General features: G+C 30.4%; 1 protein-coding gene across 1 annotated transcript in view; it reads right to left on the reverse strand.

Annotated features, from left to right (window-relative positions):
• Positions 1 to 3,375: 3,375 nt before the first annotated feature.
• Positions 3,376 to 18,201, reverse strand: part of LOC142326907 (uncharacterized) — a 42,712-nt gene continuing 27,886 nt past the window's right edge. Inside the window, exons 6-7 of the mRNA XM_075369638.1 lie at positions 8,419 to 8,552; positions 3,376 to 4,896 (exon numbers count right to left, since the gene is read on the reverse strand). Of these exons, the coding sequence (XP_075225753.1) occupies positions 3,746 to 4,896; positions 8,419 to 8,552 (1,285 nt within the window). The 3' untranslated portion in view covers positions 3,376 to 3,745. The remainder of the gene's footprint in view (positions 4,897 to 8,418; positions 8,553 to 18,201) is intronic.

Genomic DNA, 18,201 nt, shown 5'->3' on the forward strand with positions numbered 1-18,201 from the left:
TTGATTAATCATTGCAGTCATCCTCAATAAACGTAATTCAGTATGCTGACAAATTGTAAATAGAGTGGGCATCCTTGAACTACTTCTGTAGTTCCATTATTTTATCTTGGATAAAATAACTAGAAATGACTTAAGAACGTTTTTAGATAGATTTTTTAGTATTGTCTGTTGTCAAATCCCTTTCTCATTCATTTCATTATCCCTTTATCTTTAAATCTGTATTTTCCAAAATATTTCAATGGTTTTAAGTTTGATGTCCATTGGATCATTGATTATTACTACATGGTCGTCTGAAAAGAAACCAAACATTTGTTATTCCATGTCATTGTATTGATACTCATTATTCCACCATTGGTGTTGTGTTGTAACAAACAAATAAAATATTATTTTTAAGGAATCCAGTAGGATTCTTAAGAAATAATATTTTGTTTTTCATGTACGTCTGTTTCATTTCCATTCCGCAAACATATGAATAAGGTTGTACAGATTTTTTCTTGTGTAAAAAAGTATATTTTTGAAGAGCAACTACTTGTAAACATTTTCTTTAAACTAGGCAAAATTATTTTCATTGCAAGAGACTTATGGATAAGATAGTATGAACCATACATGATGTTAAGAGTGATATGTCTCAATCTTAACAAATTCACTCAAATGTAACCAACCGTTTGAATGAGATTGTTTCAGTGATTATGAGTACATCCCATGAGTTTGTAACAACTTTATAAAACCAGTTTTACCTGGAAGTATTGCAGCAATTGAAGGAAACTGTGAAAATGAAAAGTAGCAGAGGAAAGATGTAAGGGGTCTCCACTATGATAATTCTCTCTTGCTTATAGTGACCTTAATTAAAGAACTTTTGATAATGCACAACAAAGTTGTTGTATCTCAGCCCCTCAGTTCATTTAATTTAGGACCTGCTAACTCCAAAAATAAATGCCACTCTGAAAGTAATTAATTTGAGATGGTAGAAGAGATTAAAGAACACTTTGTTGTGGGCTCTGCATGCTGTTCATCAAACAATTACCAGAATGCATTGCAACTTACAAAAAAAAAGGTGGGAATAGTTATTTACTTTGAGAGAATATAAGTCCGATTAACCAAATAAAAAATAATTTTCAAAAAGTTTGGATTCATTTTGGACATACCTCATTGTGAATACCAGAAGATTTATTGCGACCTTAATATTTGTGTGATTTAAGGGAAAGGCTATTAATCATTTCTGGGGACTTCTTTTTACAATACTTTAATTAAATAAAAAGCTCAATCTGGTAGTGATGTACTCATCCAGATAAAGCATATCTCTTACATTCTACTAATATGTGGATTCCCGAGCAAACTGGGAGTATGAGGTATCACAAGTAAATGTAAATGAACATCATGAGCATGGACATAAGTACCTGTTGAACTTAAGTGAATAATATTACATGGTATCTTGGCATACACATTATAATTCTCTACCTTGAACAGAACTGGTATAAATTAATAGAATTATTCATAGTGAATAAAAAAAATTAATTTCTTCTTTAATGTAACCTTTTAACTTATATTTAAGTAATAAATATATGATATTAATTTGGTCAGACCAACTGTTATTATGCTGGAAGACTTCATGGAAAACTAACATGGCTCATTCTTTACAAGATTTGAATATTTTTCTTTATTACTATGGCTAGTGGACTTAATTAGATGCAGAGATCATTTGTGTTAGTTACATCCAAAGATCTACAATAAAAAATCATCATAAAATTGTTTTACCATTCTGTAAAATAACCAACTTACCTAGCAGATAGAGAAATTGAAGTAGTTTTCAGTCGCTGTGACCTAAATGAATGTTTTTGTAACAGTACTTCTCCATACACTGAGATCCTGGGAAAAATACCCGAGAAAAGTCTATATTTTTTGTTGTACTTTTAAAACAAATTTGTCCAAACTCAAGTAATTTTTTCTCAAAATGAAAAAGTTTCTTATATTTTCAACACTGACTTTTTGGGGCTCCTATAGTTTTTTATATTACAAATGCTGATAAAGGTAGCATTTGTAATTCTAGTAATCTGTAAATGTTTTCAGTACAATTACTGCTTAACTGAAATGACCTTGTAACTAATGACAAATTCAAGAAAAGGAAACTTATTCTAAATTTTAGTATTATTTAAATTAATTTAAATTTACTATTATTAAATTTTAGCATCATTAAATGAGTGTAATCTCAATATCTACCAGTGAAGATAACTGAAATAATAGTTATTTTTATATTCAGAAATAGTAATAAATAATTTACTGAAAAGAGTTGCAAAAGTAATAACTGATTTTTATTCATCATCCTCAGTGTGATAATTTACATTATCTTATTTCATTTCTATCTTATTTCATTTTATTTCCATTCTTTGTATTCATCCTTTTAATTACAAAAATTAGAATGTTAATAATTTATATTTAAATGCAGATCTTTTTTTTTTAAATCAGTACCTTTTTTAAATGCAAATCATATTTTTTTTCAGAAATGCCCTTCATTTTCACTCTCACAACATTTGTTGTTTAGTAAAAACTGATTTCATTTCATACAAGAAAAAATACTTCAAAAATTTCAACCGACTTGATCACAGTTATACTCAGTTGCTACAATCTCCATAAAATAATTCACCACTGAAACTATGCAAAGTCATCATTTATTTACATACTAGTAGAACATTTAAGAAACTACTGAAAACAATCTAGAGAATAGTACCATGTTTTCTAGTCATAATCATTTACAAAGGCTTCCGCACAGAGTAAATGGTTTGCACCAGTTCAGCTAGGTGTGGATCCTATGACCATTGAAATGAGAATGGAAATAATGTATGAAAATTGTATAATATTTTGTGGCACCTCTGCAGGGAAGTAATGGCTTCCCAGAGCACAAAGGCACAATTTGGGAATCACTGGTCTAGAGATTTCTAAAATTTAAGTTCTTATAAAAAAAAATCACTCCAAAATATTTATTAGTGTAAAGAGGTAGATGTTGTTTTACTAACAGCAGAATAGATAAAGAGAAATAGATACTCTTTGTTTTGTTTAAGACATTGTAAAACATTTATTTAAATTTAATAGCTCTGTTGGTGCCACTTATAAATGAAGATCCTGCACATCTTGCAATTGTTAACAGTTGTTTAAATTAATTATTTATATGACCAACTGCTACATGCGACCACCAACTCTCATTGTCGTGACTGATAATAAATTATTTACATTATTCAATTAAAGTATTTAATATAAGCTGCCTTCTAAGTATTTAAAAAATAAACTTAAAAAAAATAGAAATTTTTAGTTTTTTAATGTCAACTTTTTCTTTGTTTACATTATTATGTTACAACTAAATACTTTTATTTTTACTGTTGGTTAAATGTGGTTTCTAGAAATTACCTTTGCTTTTTTATCACCTTACTTTAGGTTAGTGCATTATCTGTCAGGTGCGAATTACTATTTTGTATTAATGATTTGCATTTGAATGATACTCATGGTATTCAGTTTATATCACTCAAGTACAACTTGTTGCATAGCTTGTATAAATCCATAAAAAGTGTTCACATATTAATCAGAAGTTTATTTGGTACAAATCATTATCTTTGATTAATAGCACATTAATTAGTTTATCTTTGAGGTTGATTCAGATCAATAACAGGAAATTATTCATACATAAGAGAATTGTTCATCTAATTTTGTTCATTTCTTGAACTTTAGGCATATTAATTTTGTTCTATCATATATTTTAAAAGAGATTTATTGTTATCTTTTTTTTATGTGACATACTAATATTGTTATTATTACTATGTTGTGAATTGTTGGAATTACTATTTTGTGAGCTTAAAAGTTTTGGTAAAAAAAAAGCATATCGTTCACTGCCATTTTTAAGGTCGATTGTCATGTTTCCAAGTAAGTCTTTATAATCTTGAATAAATTTATTTAAGTTGACATCAGTTGTCATTGAATCTGGTGAATTGAGATTAGTACTTCCATTTTTTTTTATTTTCTTACAAAATTTATTTATATTAAACGGATCTATTTCAATTATGTGTATATTGGGAAATGATGTTATTTCTATAGTAGTTGGAGTGTAGTTTTTTGGTTTATCTGTTGAAATCATGTAATTGCCTATTTTTTTAAAATTAAATGTATTAGATTTGGCTACTGGCTTGGTTACTGCGTTTTTTAAATCTGTTAAATTTTCAATTAATTTTTGTATTATATCTTTATAATCGTCAAGAAAAATTTTATTCATATTGGTTATTGTAGTTGTTTTATGTATCCCAAATGTACCTTTTGTCATGTTTGTTAATTTTTTTTTTACCATTGCAGTAGCACTTTGATTGTTTTCATAAAGAACAGAAGGAGCACTTGTATAAATTTTTTTTGCTGATCCTGTTTCTTTGTCATTGAGTAATTCCTTTGTATTATTGTGTCTAAAAATCAATGATACAGGTGTACGCTGATCGTCGTTAAAAATGTAGTTTTTTTGTATGATTGGAGGGTTTGGAAATGAATTATTGAGTGTCTCCATTATTGAAATAGGTATTTGTATGTTAGTATCTTTCATTAGCGGTGAATCTTTATGGTCTTCAATGTATGACTCCTGTCTGTTATGAACCGATATATTTATAGAATGTAAACCATCTGGTGTAAGTATATCAGCCCAAGGATCTGCATTTTTTGGCTCTAAGTCATCCCAATTATGTTGTTTTTGAATTAATGAATTATTTCCCAGTCTATCTTTTTTTGGAATGTCTTTTGCAAAATATTCTTGTGGTGAATCCCAATGGCTACTATAATCTTTTATATCAACAGCTCTTTTAAAGAACTCTCTCGTGTTAGGGTTGTATGCACTTAAATTCATGTAATTTTTCACATTTTTATCTGGTACAGCTGAAAAGTAAATATATTTCATATATTAATACTTTAATTTAAAAAAATTTACAATCATCTGAATAAGTAAAAGTAAATCATCTTAACTGGATGATAAAATAGATAGAAAAATTCCTTTGTTGATTCATAATAATAGAGTACATATTCTAGTACATCTTGCATAAATAGATGGACCAGTGTCATCTATCAGATTCTATACATAATCTTATATTGTAACATATCCTAAAATATTAATAATAAATTAAATAAATGTCCTGATAACAATATCCTTAAATCAAACCCAGATAATTCACAAAATCATATAAAGAAAAAAATAACAAACTAAGACAGTGATACACAATGCTACATAAATATGATCAGGTCTCACAGGAGATCTCTTCACACCAATTACCAAACCTAACATATTTTACCGACCCTTCATATATTATTTAAAATGATATCATTTCTATATCTATAATCTTTCTTACTACCAATGTCAATATCATTACTAACAAATTCTATGTTCTTATTAAATATATCACTTTTAAACATTTAACAACTTACTCATGCTCACCATAGTATTATCATTAATACGAAGTGTGCGAGAAAAGTAATGAGATTGATTTTTTACTAACCAAAGTTTTTATTTTTTTCAAACAACATTATCCCCTTCAAAGTAGTTCCCTTGGGCAGCTATACACCGCGGAGTTGTTGTTCCCACTCCTGGTAACAACACTGGAAGGCTTCAACTGGTAGGGCCTTTAACTTGTCGGCCACAGTCTTTTGAATGTTCTCCAAAGTTCCAAAATGACGTCCTTTTAAGACATGTTTCAATTTCAGGAAAATGAAAAAGTCACAGGGACTCAAATCATGTGAATAGGGGGGGTTGAGGAACCGTAGGAATGCGTTTTTGAGTCAAAAATTCCCTGATTGAAATGGCCGTTTGACATGAGGCATTGTCATGCTGAAGTATCCACTTGTCTGCAATGTCTGGTCTCATGTGAATCACTCTTTTCGTGAACTTTTCAAGGACACCTTTGTAGAACAATTGGTAGACAGTTTGTCCTGGAGGAACAAATTCTTTATGCACGATACCCCTACTGTCAAAATAGCAAATCAGCATAGTTTTGATCTTTGATTTACTCATTCGACATTTTTTCAGTCGAGGAGATGACAGAGTGTGCTACTCTTTGCTTTGCCGCTTTGTTTCAGGATCGTACTCAAATATCCAGGATTCATCACCTGTGATCACACGATTGAAGAATTCTTGGTCATTGTCAATCCTCTCAAGAAGATCAACGCACACGTTTCTTTGATTATCCTTTGTGAGGTTTTTCGGCAACAATTTCACACAAAATCAGATTTTGAAGTTGAAAGTCTACCTGAGCGAGGTTGATCTTCAACGTGTTCTCATCCTTCCAAAAAATGATTTGTGCCAGTGGAAAACTTGTACTCTTGATAGGCAATGTTCCCCATAAGCCTGTTTCAACTTTTCAAAGGTTACACTCGCGGATTCCCCAAGTTTAACACAAAACTTGATTGCACAACGTCGCTCTAAATTCCGATGCTCCATTTTCATAACACACAACATGACTGACGGCGCTGTCAAAAATAATGTGTTGGCTGAACGGAGTTGAAATTCATACTGAGCCTGTGGAAGGGATGAACAAACCGGTCTAGCACAGACCGGTAGACACAGCATTGCCAGATCGCTCGCAGTGTTACAAATATCATTACTTTTCTCACACACCTCGTATACTTTATCATTTTACATGCTTACATACCTTCCTGATACATCATATTTTATATATCTTTATTATTGCCAGAAATAAATATATTTAAAATTGTCTATTGTCAATAGTCAAGTAGCCCTTTCTAAACTCAACCTAGGACTTGCAAAGTGCTTTATTTGTAAACACCCAACTTTCTAACCTCCCAACAATTCTTTGCTAACGTATTTATAAAAAAAAATAACTTATTTTTCACATCAGACACATCACCTTTTTTACATATTCGGATTAACATGGACTTTCTACAATCAGTATTTAGGCATCATTTTATACCTCATAATATTATTAGGGTCACAATTGTTGTACCTTCTTATTGAATATCATATCCTCATTCAATAATTTTTCTCTTTTATTTGGAGCTATTACATTTGCAATTACACTGGCTTGTTTACTAGACATAGTAAAATGGTGCCTGTTCCTCTGGATGCAAAAGACGGCTGATACTCTTAAAGGCTTATTTTTGAAAATTCTAATACACTCTTAAAAGGCCTTTGAACACCTTATATGACAAATTTTTTCTTTACATCCCTATAAAATGTTGAAAAATCTATTACCAACACCTCTTTTCTTTGATCACCTTTAATAAACTGATGTTTACTCTTCCACATCAGTGTAACCTAAGTGTCATTGCTATTCATTTTTCCTTAACCTTAGCTTTCTATCTCTTACTTATAGAATTAGAAAACTATAATTTTGGTAATGGAACTACCATTCTCATTTCTCAAAACTGATGAGACTAGCTTAACCTTAGGTAGACAAGAGACATTTATTATCCTTACTTAGAATTACTTATTCGATTTAATATGCTCACATACACATAACAAACCTATTACAGATATATATACCCATGCTGCCAATAAAAATGGACGCCCCACTCTCTCAGTTTTGATTCTTCCATTCTTCATTATTAAAGTCAAACATTTCACATATACTCAATACTGTCTTACCTCTACTGTTTATAATTTTATTTTTGAGCACCTAGAGGAACTTGCTTCTACATTTGAGTTTAACTGAACTGGCAATATCTGTTGCTCCCTGATTCTAGCATTATCTATCCCTTGTAAAAATAAAATTACTATCCAACCCATTTGTTGCTCCCCATTTTATGAGAACAGAATCTTATATTCATCTTAAAATCTTCTTCCCATCTTTCATTAAAACTGTTTACATAAGAAGGGTCATGATTACCAGCTGATCCCAAATAATAATGACATAACTCTTCTATTAGCTGTTATAACAACTTTAAAACTTAAATTAGTCTTAAAACTTAAGACTTGAGGTAAGCAATAAAATTATGATTATAAAATTTTCCCATGAGACTTGCTACATTCTAAACAAACTTAATCTTCTTATACACCATAACAAACCTTTTGCTCTTGCATGTTTTTCCTCTGCCTCCACCCCTTGAAGGCCATGCCCATTCTGATAGTTTCATATCATATATCTCCAGCTTTTCAATTCCACATACTTTTCCTGCTCAAACCAGTATTGTTTGATAGTGAGGATTTGCCCATTGATGTTTAGTTTATAAATTATCAGATTAATTTTGCAATTAACCCCCCTTCTTGATAAGTTCCCTAGTAGTGCTCTAGAAGTTTCTTTTGTTAGATTACTGTCTGTTGGAAAATGAAGTAAGAGTAGGCGTTACCTCTCTTTGCCCCTAATGGGTGTGGACAATTTATTATTATAATCATCCAAAACATTTCAGCACCTTAAATTAGTAAAATATAGTAAAAAAAAAAGCAAGACTTACAATTATTCAGTTCAGAACCGATCATGCTAATTTTGAATGGCTTATTTTCACAAGTAGTCAAAATTCTTTTTACTTTCAATACATCATTAGAAATTGTTGTGAAACACCGGCACTCAGGGAAGGTTATAGGACAACTAAAGAAAAAAAAAATTAATGATTTATAAAAATACAAACAAAAGAGATCACTGTTAACAACCATCATTTTACAAAAATAATTTTAAATCCCAATACTTGCTAATAAATTTGCACCTCAACATCGTATTTAGAGAAAACCCCTCTCATGCCCTTCTCAATTATCTCCTCAATCTACCTTCTTAGTATAATTACAAAGTACACAACAGTTTAATATATGGACATTATAAGCACAATACATAAGATTATTTGTAAACAGGATCTTTAAAGACTATTGCAATTAATGTAATGACATGTATATCATAATTCTGTTAGGAAGAAATTGAGTGGCTCCCATTATCAAAAGTTGTTTTCTGATAATCATACTTATTAGTAAGTACTCTTTCATAAAGTAGAATTGCCAATAAGTTACTTCTAACAGAAGATTTAATTCAACTACTTTGAAAACAAATTTAATAATTATGTCATAATATAGGAAAGAAACTGTGAATAATCACTTTGCTGTGAAACTTTAACTTGAAAAATAAATTTAAAGTAACTGAAAGAAAATGTTTACTTTTGAAACTGCCATAATGTATGGGGAAAAATGATAAATCTATTATTTGCTACATATAACAGCTTGTAATCCTCTTTTTTACACCATTTTCAATCTGAACATGTGGGATCCAAATCAAAATTTTTTTGTTTTTCTTTTACATCTGCAAGTACACTGTGTCATTTAACTGGATTATGACAAAAAGTTTAATAATATACTAATGAAAATCAGTTATATAAAAAATTTATAAAAAATTTCAAAATTGACCTCCTTGTCTTTTTTAAGATTTATATTTACTATTTTTACTTACTAATGTATTTATTTTTACTTGAATTATCAGTTTAAAAAAAATATAAACTAAATTCTAAGTAAATCTCCTTTAAAAAAGAAGTCAACATGGGGAAATAAATGATTTGTTAGCTGTACAGACAAGGTAGTGTATATAAAATCTCTGTCATGAATGCATTGACGTTTTATAGATATAAATTTATTTAGCTAATTAGAATTAAAACATGAAACATTAGATGCAAAGATATTTAAACATTTTATTTTACTGGGTCCTAATTCATTATTATACGAGGTGCTACCCAAAAGTTTGGGGAATTTTACTATAAAAATAAAATAGCTTACCATAACTTATAGTTTCCACTGTCTACTTCAAAATAATCCCTTTGGGCATTGATATAGTGATCCCAGCGTTTTTCCCACGATTCCATGCGTCCCTGGAAGTCTGCATGTGTAAGTGTTTGAAGCACATTCTGCGTTTCTTCCTGAATCTCCTAAACTGTGTTAAAACGACGGCCTTTCAATTATAATTTTATTTTCGGAAAGAGAAAAAAGTCACACGGGGCAACGTCATGCGAATACGGTGGGTGGGGAAGAATCACTACTGTCTTTTTGGAAGCAAAGAAATTCCGAACGACTAGCGACGTGTGCGCGTTGTCATGGTGCAGAAACCAGCAGTTGTTACCCCACAGATCTGAACGTTTGCGCCTAATGCTTTCACGTAACCGCTTCAAAACTTCACAATAGAACATCCCATTGACAAGTTTGACCAAGAGGAACAAATTCCTTATGGATAATGCTTTGATGTCGAAAAAAAATTATCATGGACTTCACGTTGCTGCGAACTTGGCGACTTCCACTGCGACGACTGCTGCTTAGTTTCAGGGTCATACCCGTACACCCATGATGAAGTTAGGGAAGTTTATTTTTTCAATTCACTACAAACAGCTATGCGATTTTGTTTCTGGTCGCTGTTCAACCGTTTCTGTAGGAATTTTGCAGCAATGCGTCTCATGTTCAAATTGTCCGACAAGATCCGTTGCACGGACCCATATGACATTTGTACGATTGCACAAACATCATGGATTGTTTGTCTACGATCTGCAACAACAGCCTCTCGCACTTTCGCGATGTTTTCCGGTGTTGCGCTTGTTGATGGTCTTCCTGAACGCTCATCGACTGTCGTTCGTCCATCTTTGAATCGTTTGTAACACAAAAAGTTTTACTTTTACTCATAGTATTGACACTAAATACTTCCACAAGCATACGATGGGCTTCTGCACCAGTTTTTTTAAGCGTGAAGCAAAATTTGATGCAGGTTCTTTGCTCTTTAAAATCTGCCATTTAGAACTTCGCCGAAGCAGTAAAACACAACCGTACGAAAGTCAACAATGCAGCCTCTCACCGTCACAGCTGTTGGAACACTGATTCACAAAGAGTACTGTTAGCCACATCTAGCGGCAGCAGGTCGTACCAGCAATGGTTCGCGCGCGAAATTCAAATTCCCCGAACTTTTGGGAAGCACCTCGAACAGTTAAATTAGTAGTGCAACTTAAATGTACTCATGAACCTACAAAACTGGTTATTTTTTATAGGAGGGCAAGGAATTCTTTGAATAAAACAATTTTAAAATTAACGCTGCTTCAGCCTTTTAACTCTTCAGTATAAAAAGTGGCTTATGTTCAAATAATGTATCATAGTGGGGTTTTAAAATATACTTGTTCCATTTCTTGGGTCAAACTTTCTTTTAGAAATCTGTATGCTTGTAAACTGATTATTGTATCATTCATAAATATTCTTTTTTTTTTAAGTTTCCAGGTGATTCAGTAAGTATTTGGGGAATGGGAATATAATATTGCAATACTGAAGTTAGTTCTTACATTATGTAGAATCATTTGGAAAATTGTCTCTAAAAGAATACTTATTTTAGTTTATATTTTATCTGTACTAATTTTGCTTTATAAAAATTTATTAACAAGTTGCTAATTTCCCTACCACCTGTTGGTATATTCTCAACTTAATAAAGTTGAGAATTTGCAAAGCTTTTATTTTTGATTTGTTTTGCCTTATCCTGAGTGGTTTTGTAATAGATCTTCAAATTATTTTCTTAAATTCTGTAACTCTAGACACCCATTGTTTTTTATTTTTAGTTTGTTTTCCTATCAGGATAAACCACATTGAAATGATATTCAAATATTTTGATATTTCAATTTGATATGTTTGTTTAACCGGTATAACTTTAATTCAACCCCTATCTTAATTCTGTTTGATTCCTAGAAAGAAACTCTTAAAATTTGATTTTTTTCACAAACTTTTTCTTCTATAACTTTGTGTCTTGACTTGAAAACACATTTTCAATATGAATCAATAATTTTACTATGGAAGCGTCAAACTCCAAGGACAGTATATGTATATATAACTTAAAAGAGGCCCCATCACTCATTAGTTTATATTAGATGAATATTTTTGTTAAAATGCATATATTCATGGAAATGGGTGAAATAATGTGGAAGATGTTGGTATGAGTAGAGACAACTGTATATTGTGCACATTTGACTATTGCCAGTCTGAGTCAAGTATTAGTTTTTGAACAAGTTTGCGTAATTGTGTGTTTGTTAAAATTCAGTTAACTGTTGATCGTGATGGAAACTTATCAGAAATGAAATAATATATTGTGAGTCAACGAAAGTTCATTGAGAAATTTTAAAAGAAAGCAGCAGCAGCAGCAGTAGTAGTGAAAAGTGTTATTCAGAATTAGCTAAAAAATCTCATGAAACAGGTTTGGTGTTAGGTCAGTTGTAATGACGCAGGTTGTACAGGACATTAAAGTGGCAGTTTGCAGAGACTAAGCCTGGAAAAAAACATTTCATTAGGTTCAGCCGACACTGCAGCGAGGAGAAAATTGATGTTATCAGTGTTGAACGCAGTTTTCTATGAGCTAACTTAATGCTGATTATGATAAAAGAGTTCACTACTATCAATGGTTCAAGAACTTGTAGAGGCAACATTGGCATTTTAGATGAAGTGTTTTTCACAGAAAAAGCGTGATTTCACTGTGTTGAGTATGTTAATAATACTACCAGACCTGTGGTACTGAAAAACTCACATATTTTCTTTGAATCTTTCCTACACCCACAAAAAATAGGGATATAGTGTGTGGTTTCAAGGCAACAAATACTAGAATACTTGTTTTTTTTTTTTAAATTGTGGATGCTGTTGCCTATCAAGAAATCATCCAACAGTTCATATCCTTAATGCAAGAGGATGAACGTGAGAGTGACTAGTGGTTACTCTACAGGACAGTGCCACTTCCCATACCCGCTCTTTCTACTATGGAGATGCTTTTTTTTTGGCAGAAGAATAATTTCTAAAAGATTGTGGCCACCAAGATCATCTGATCTGACTAGTCCAGACTTCGTTTGTGGGGTTACATAAAAATTGTGTGTAGGAGCAATCCACACACCCTACAGGAATTGTTGACAAATATTACCAATGCCATCCAGGAAGTAGACATAATACAGCTAACGAGAGTAGCCAGGAATATGATTAAACAAGTTGACTGGAGCATAGAAGTGGATGGACATCATTTTCAACATCTTCTGTAACATACACCCCCCCTCTAACTTTTGTATAATTGAGATAACTGGGTTTGGTTTGCAACATTCTTCCTTGTATAGAGGAACTACTTAAATGAATAAGTAGTTTGTACTACTTATTTCAGTCTTTTGATTTTTGGGTGGCAGTTGATGGAGTATGGAGTAACTTAAAAATTTGATCTGTCATTTTAAAGAGCTAGATTAGACGAGAAAGATGATACAATTAAAACTAAATTTTGATGGACAATCCAAAATGGCAGCCAACAAAGTTGTTTATCTCAGTGAGCTAGAACAGTTGTATGCTGCCTTTTAATTTTTTTGGTATTTGAGGTATACAGATTCTCTCTTTGAAAATCTTCTCTGGTAAGAGAAGCTAACTCAGGAAGCCCCAGTTTAGAGTCCGTTTAGAGTCTGTAAGCCCGGCTTACAGGGGGGAGGCAGGGAACAGGGATAACTTAAAAATTTTGAATGGGACATATGATAATTTGATACAGTGCTTTAAAGGTCTTTTGTAAAACAGTATTAAAAAAATTAAATTCTGACTAACCAAAATGGCAACCACAAATGTCATTATGTTAAGGTTGAAAAAATTAATTATTAAAATTTTTCAAATACTGCTGCTTTTAATGAAACTTCCAGTTTTGAGGAATTTTATTTAATTTAAATAAATTAAATCTCATGAATTAAAAAAACTGCCTAATAAAATTATTTCAGTTGAAAAACATTATTGCTTCTTGTCTCATATTAAATGTGAGCTGGAATTAGCTTCTTGTTCAGTAAAACATAGTATGTATCACAATGCAATTTAGCATTAATGAAAAATGGTCCAAGAAGTGTAATTGTTGGTTTTTTTTTGTTTTATAATATTATTATACATATAATATTATACAGTTATAAGTAATGAGGCTTCATCAGTTAATGTGTACGTTGAAGGAAGAAATAGTTCTTGCTGTTTATCTGTGTCAAAATTTTACTGAATTCAACCTTCTATCAAAATCATCTTCAATAAGTTCTTGTACTAATTGAGTCTTGTATGGATGGTATTTATGTATTTTTAATACTTTTTGCACTGACTATATCTAAATAAATTATTTCTTGCATTTGCTCTTGCTGATTTATGATTAATACCAGAAATTTCTGCTAATATTCCTTCTTCAGTAATTTCATCTGTACTGGATGAGCCAGGGATTTTATCATTTAAAATGCTACCAGTGTGTTGCTGATTTTTCTATTAAATGATTGTGATTCTGGAAATTGTATGATTAGGATGCCTTTCTAGTGTTTCTATTTAGCATTTCTACTCTTTCTTGAATTTAAAAAAAACCATTGTTTTTTACACAAAGTTCATTTTTCATATATTGTGGTATTTTTAAAATCAAGGTTTCTAAGTCAGGTTAAAGTTTAATTTAAATTAAGATTTTTTTAAATCCTGAATAAATCTTTTTTAAGTCCTGATTATTTTATCTTTTTTACCTTTTTTATTTTTTTGACCTTTATATTTTTAACTTTTTTAAATTTAATGATAAAACAAAATTTCATCCAAAAAGAGTGCAAGGTCAAAGTCAACAATGAATATATTTTTTGAAAATGTAACTTACCTTTGTTTAATTGTTGATCAGCTGTTGACATTGACAATTTATGAAATAAAAATTACATTCTTGATGTAATGTTAAATGTTGATGTTTAATGTTTAAAAAAAGAGTAAAGTAATTATTTTTAAATTTAAGGCTGTTAGAAAAAATTTAAATGTTTTAATTAACTTAATGTCAACATTTTGGTTTGAATTGTCAGAATCAGAATTTAATTTTTTTGATATTGTATTGCTTGTCTCACAAAGACCTTTAAAACAAATAAGGCATTACATAGCCATATGTCTCATTTAAAGTTTTTGATTCACCCCTGCCTCCTGACCACCCTGAAGGCTGAATATTTAAAATTGGGACTTACTGAGTTGACTCTCTTATCAGAGTTTTCAAAAAAAGAATCTGTATACCTCAAATACCAAAAATAAAAAAGAGTGAAATGAAATGTACATTCATTGAATTAGCCCCTTGGTATAAGGAAGATTGCCACAAACCAAATCCAGTTATCTCAAATTATATATATACATATATACAAATATATACACATCCATCCATACATATACTGCTTAGAGGAAAAAAATTTGCTTAAGTGTAATGAGGTAAAATGAATTCCTTAATAGTATCAAGGATTGAAAAAAATGAGGTAGCATCAGATATGCTGATGGATAGTTTAATTGAGAATGAACAAGTAACAAGGTTAACAATATCTTCTATTAGAAGAAACTCTGAGAACCTGGAGCACACAAGGAAAAAGAAGGAGATCCAGTTAGGTTACTTGGTAAAACTGGACCTGTGGTGGATCCACACATTTAAAAAAAGAATGTTTGTACCATGTGTAAACCCCCTGTCCCTGATTGTAGCCACTTCATTAAAGTATAATTCCTAAAATAGAAATACAGAGGTTACTTTTAGTCTCATTGAGGGGTAGATGGTTAAATAATTTAAGTGAGGAAAAGGCTTCTGATCTTTATCGTGGAGTGATATTTTTATTACACTTTCATTCAGAGAGGTTGAACTTTGAATCCATCAGGCATGCCAATTCACACAACAAAATTTCCATACCATATTCCTCCACACAACCTTCAAGCTTATATATGAATCATGTGAAACTGTTATTTATTTAAATACAGAATCAACAGTTTATTATAAATTACATTTGTGTATTTAGAATTATTAAATCAAACTTTGCCCTGATATGGTGATTGTGATACTAAATTGTAAACAATTTTATTTTTTTGATTGGTTAATTACTATGATCTGTTTCATTGTGTTAGTTACATGAGGAGTTACAGTAGTTTACAGTGCCGTGATTATTCTAGTGGTACAATTCTAAGGAAAACTACTTTCTAAAAATTATTTCTAATTAGTGCATAAAATATTTTTTACTGTGAACTCTTATATACTTATCCTAAATATTAAGTTCATGTGGAGAGAAAAATTTTGTTAGAAATAATTGTGTTAGTTACTATAACATTTGATTTTTAAAAAAATCAAATATATTTATTTGTTTCAGCAATTTAAAGTGAAACAAATGTAACAAATGATTTGCTAATACTGTCTACATTATTTGTTTGAATATACATATATGGATTTATCTATCTTGTATTGTTTATATATGGCTTAAGTAGTATATATATATATATATATATAAAGTAGTAAATATATAGAGGAATATGTCCACATATTCCTCTATACTAATTAATTCCAAAAGCATAAAAAATTCAGCACCATCCACCAAAGTACAGAGTCAATAAGAGTTCTAACCTTATCTTATTATTTTTCTTTTTCTTTTCTATATATCAAAAGCCTCTTTGAGAAAATTCCTCATCATCAGTTGATTAAAATTAAAAATTACACATTAAAACATTAATAAAACACTAACTGATATTATTACATATATAACAATAATATATGCAGTCAATAATTAATTAAAAGTCTGCCTAACATATACATTATAAATTTTACCCAACAGCTGCTCTATTTATAGTAGCTTTGATAAGAGTATCATTATCGAACTCTGTCTGAAGACTGATTATGTTGAATTTTTGTATATGATATATTTTTCTAAAATGTCCAATTTTTTATTACTATTTTCTTTTGTAACATCACTTATTTTCAAATTAGTTTCTAAGTCAGTAATAGAATGTTTATTTCACTATTAGATGGTCAGCAACTTTAGAAAACCCCAATTTATTGTTTATATAATATTTAAAATGTTCTGCAAATTTCACTTTAAATGATCTATTAGTTTTCCCAATATTAAAATCATTGTTATCATTATGATTTTTTAAATTTCTTATGTGCTTTTTATTTTTCATCATTATAAACATTAATTAAATTTTCAATAATATTAATAGAATAAGAATATTTTATATAGATTTTATCAGTGTTGTGTGTAATATTTATAGGTTTCATTGTTACGTTTTTAGATTTTAAATTTTGTTTTTTTATAAATATCAAATAACAAGGGCTTTGTATATATTTTTTACTGCATTACTCTTTATTTATTTCTGTATCTAATTTTTCCTTGTTACTCTGTGTGTAATGTATCACTCTGTTCAACATGTTTGTAAATTTATTAATTTTGTGTGACCATAGATAATAGTTATTTTACTTGATTACAATATTAACATCTAAAAAACTTATTTTTCTGCACTTATCTTGTTTCAAATGTAAATTTTAAATAGTCATGTTTATGTTTTTGTGGTTACTCATATACACAAAATTCTATTATGGGTTCGATATGTAGATGACATTTTGGTTATCTTTGAACCTGTTATAAATGATGAACATCTTATATTGAAAAAAGTCAATTTTATCATGACAATTTAAAATTTACTGGATACCTTCAGTGCAGAAAAATTTGTCGTTACATCGAAACCAAGGTACGACTGACTGCTTCACTTTAACATTGCTGTAGAAATTCTGGCCTCGGGGGTGTGGCAATAACTCCCGGCTAAGATCTTGTAGCATGGAATGGGGCTATATGCGATTGTGCATTGTCCTAGAGAAACAGAACGCCTTTAGTGATCGCACCAGGCTGTTTTTTCTTGAGTATTGTGACCATTGCAGTAGTACTCTCTTGTTAATATTGACTTAATGGGGTATAAAATCGACATGAATGATGCCATTTTTATTCCAAAAAACTGAGGCCATACATAACTTTGGTGCTTCGAATCACCTAAACCAGGATTATCATTCACTGATGAACACCCTTCTTTAAAACATTTGCACCACTCAAATGTTTACTACGACTATGAGTCTCATCACCATACTGTGCAAGGAGTCACATCACAAATAATCTCACCAGGTTTTACACCTTCATTCATGAGAAATTTCATTACAACCCACTGTTCCACATATCCATTCACTTAATTGGAGCCATATTGATGACAAAAGACCCAGATTGATGTGAACACCCCTTGTATATTTCTTACATTTCCTTTTTAAATGTATTTATTTACTTTTGCTATTTTAGCAAAGTTTTTCTACTTTAAGTCAATAATTATTACACATAATAATACAATTCAGATTAAATGAAGTCATAAAACTAATTCACAAATAAATTACTGTAAAATAAATTTATTTTGAACATTTTCACGCTTAAACATATACATAAAAAAATTCTAAATTGCATTATGAATATATGTTT

Source organism: Lycorma delicatula, chromosome 6 (assembly GCF_047948215.1).
Source record: "Lycorma delicatula isolate Av1 chromosome 6, ASM4794821v1, whole genome shotgun sequence".
Lineage (NCBI taxonomy): Eukaryota > Metazoa > Arthropoda > Insecta > Hemiptera > Fulgoridae > Lycorma > Lycorma delicatula.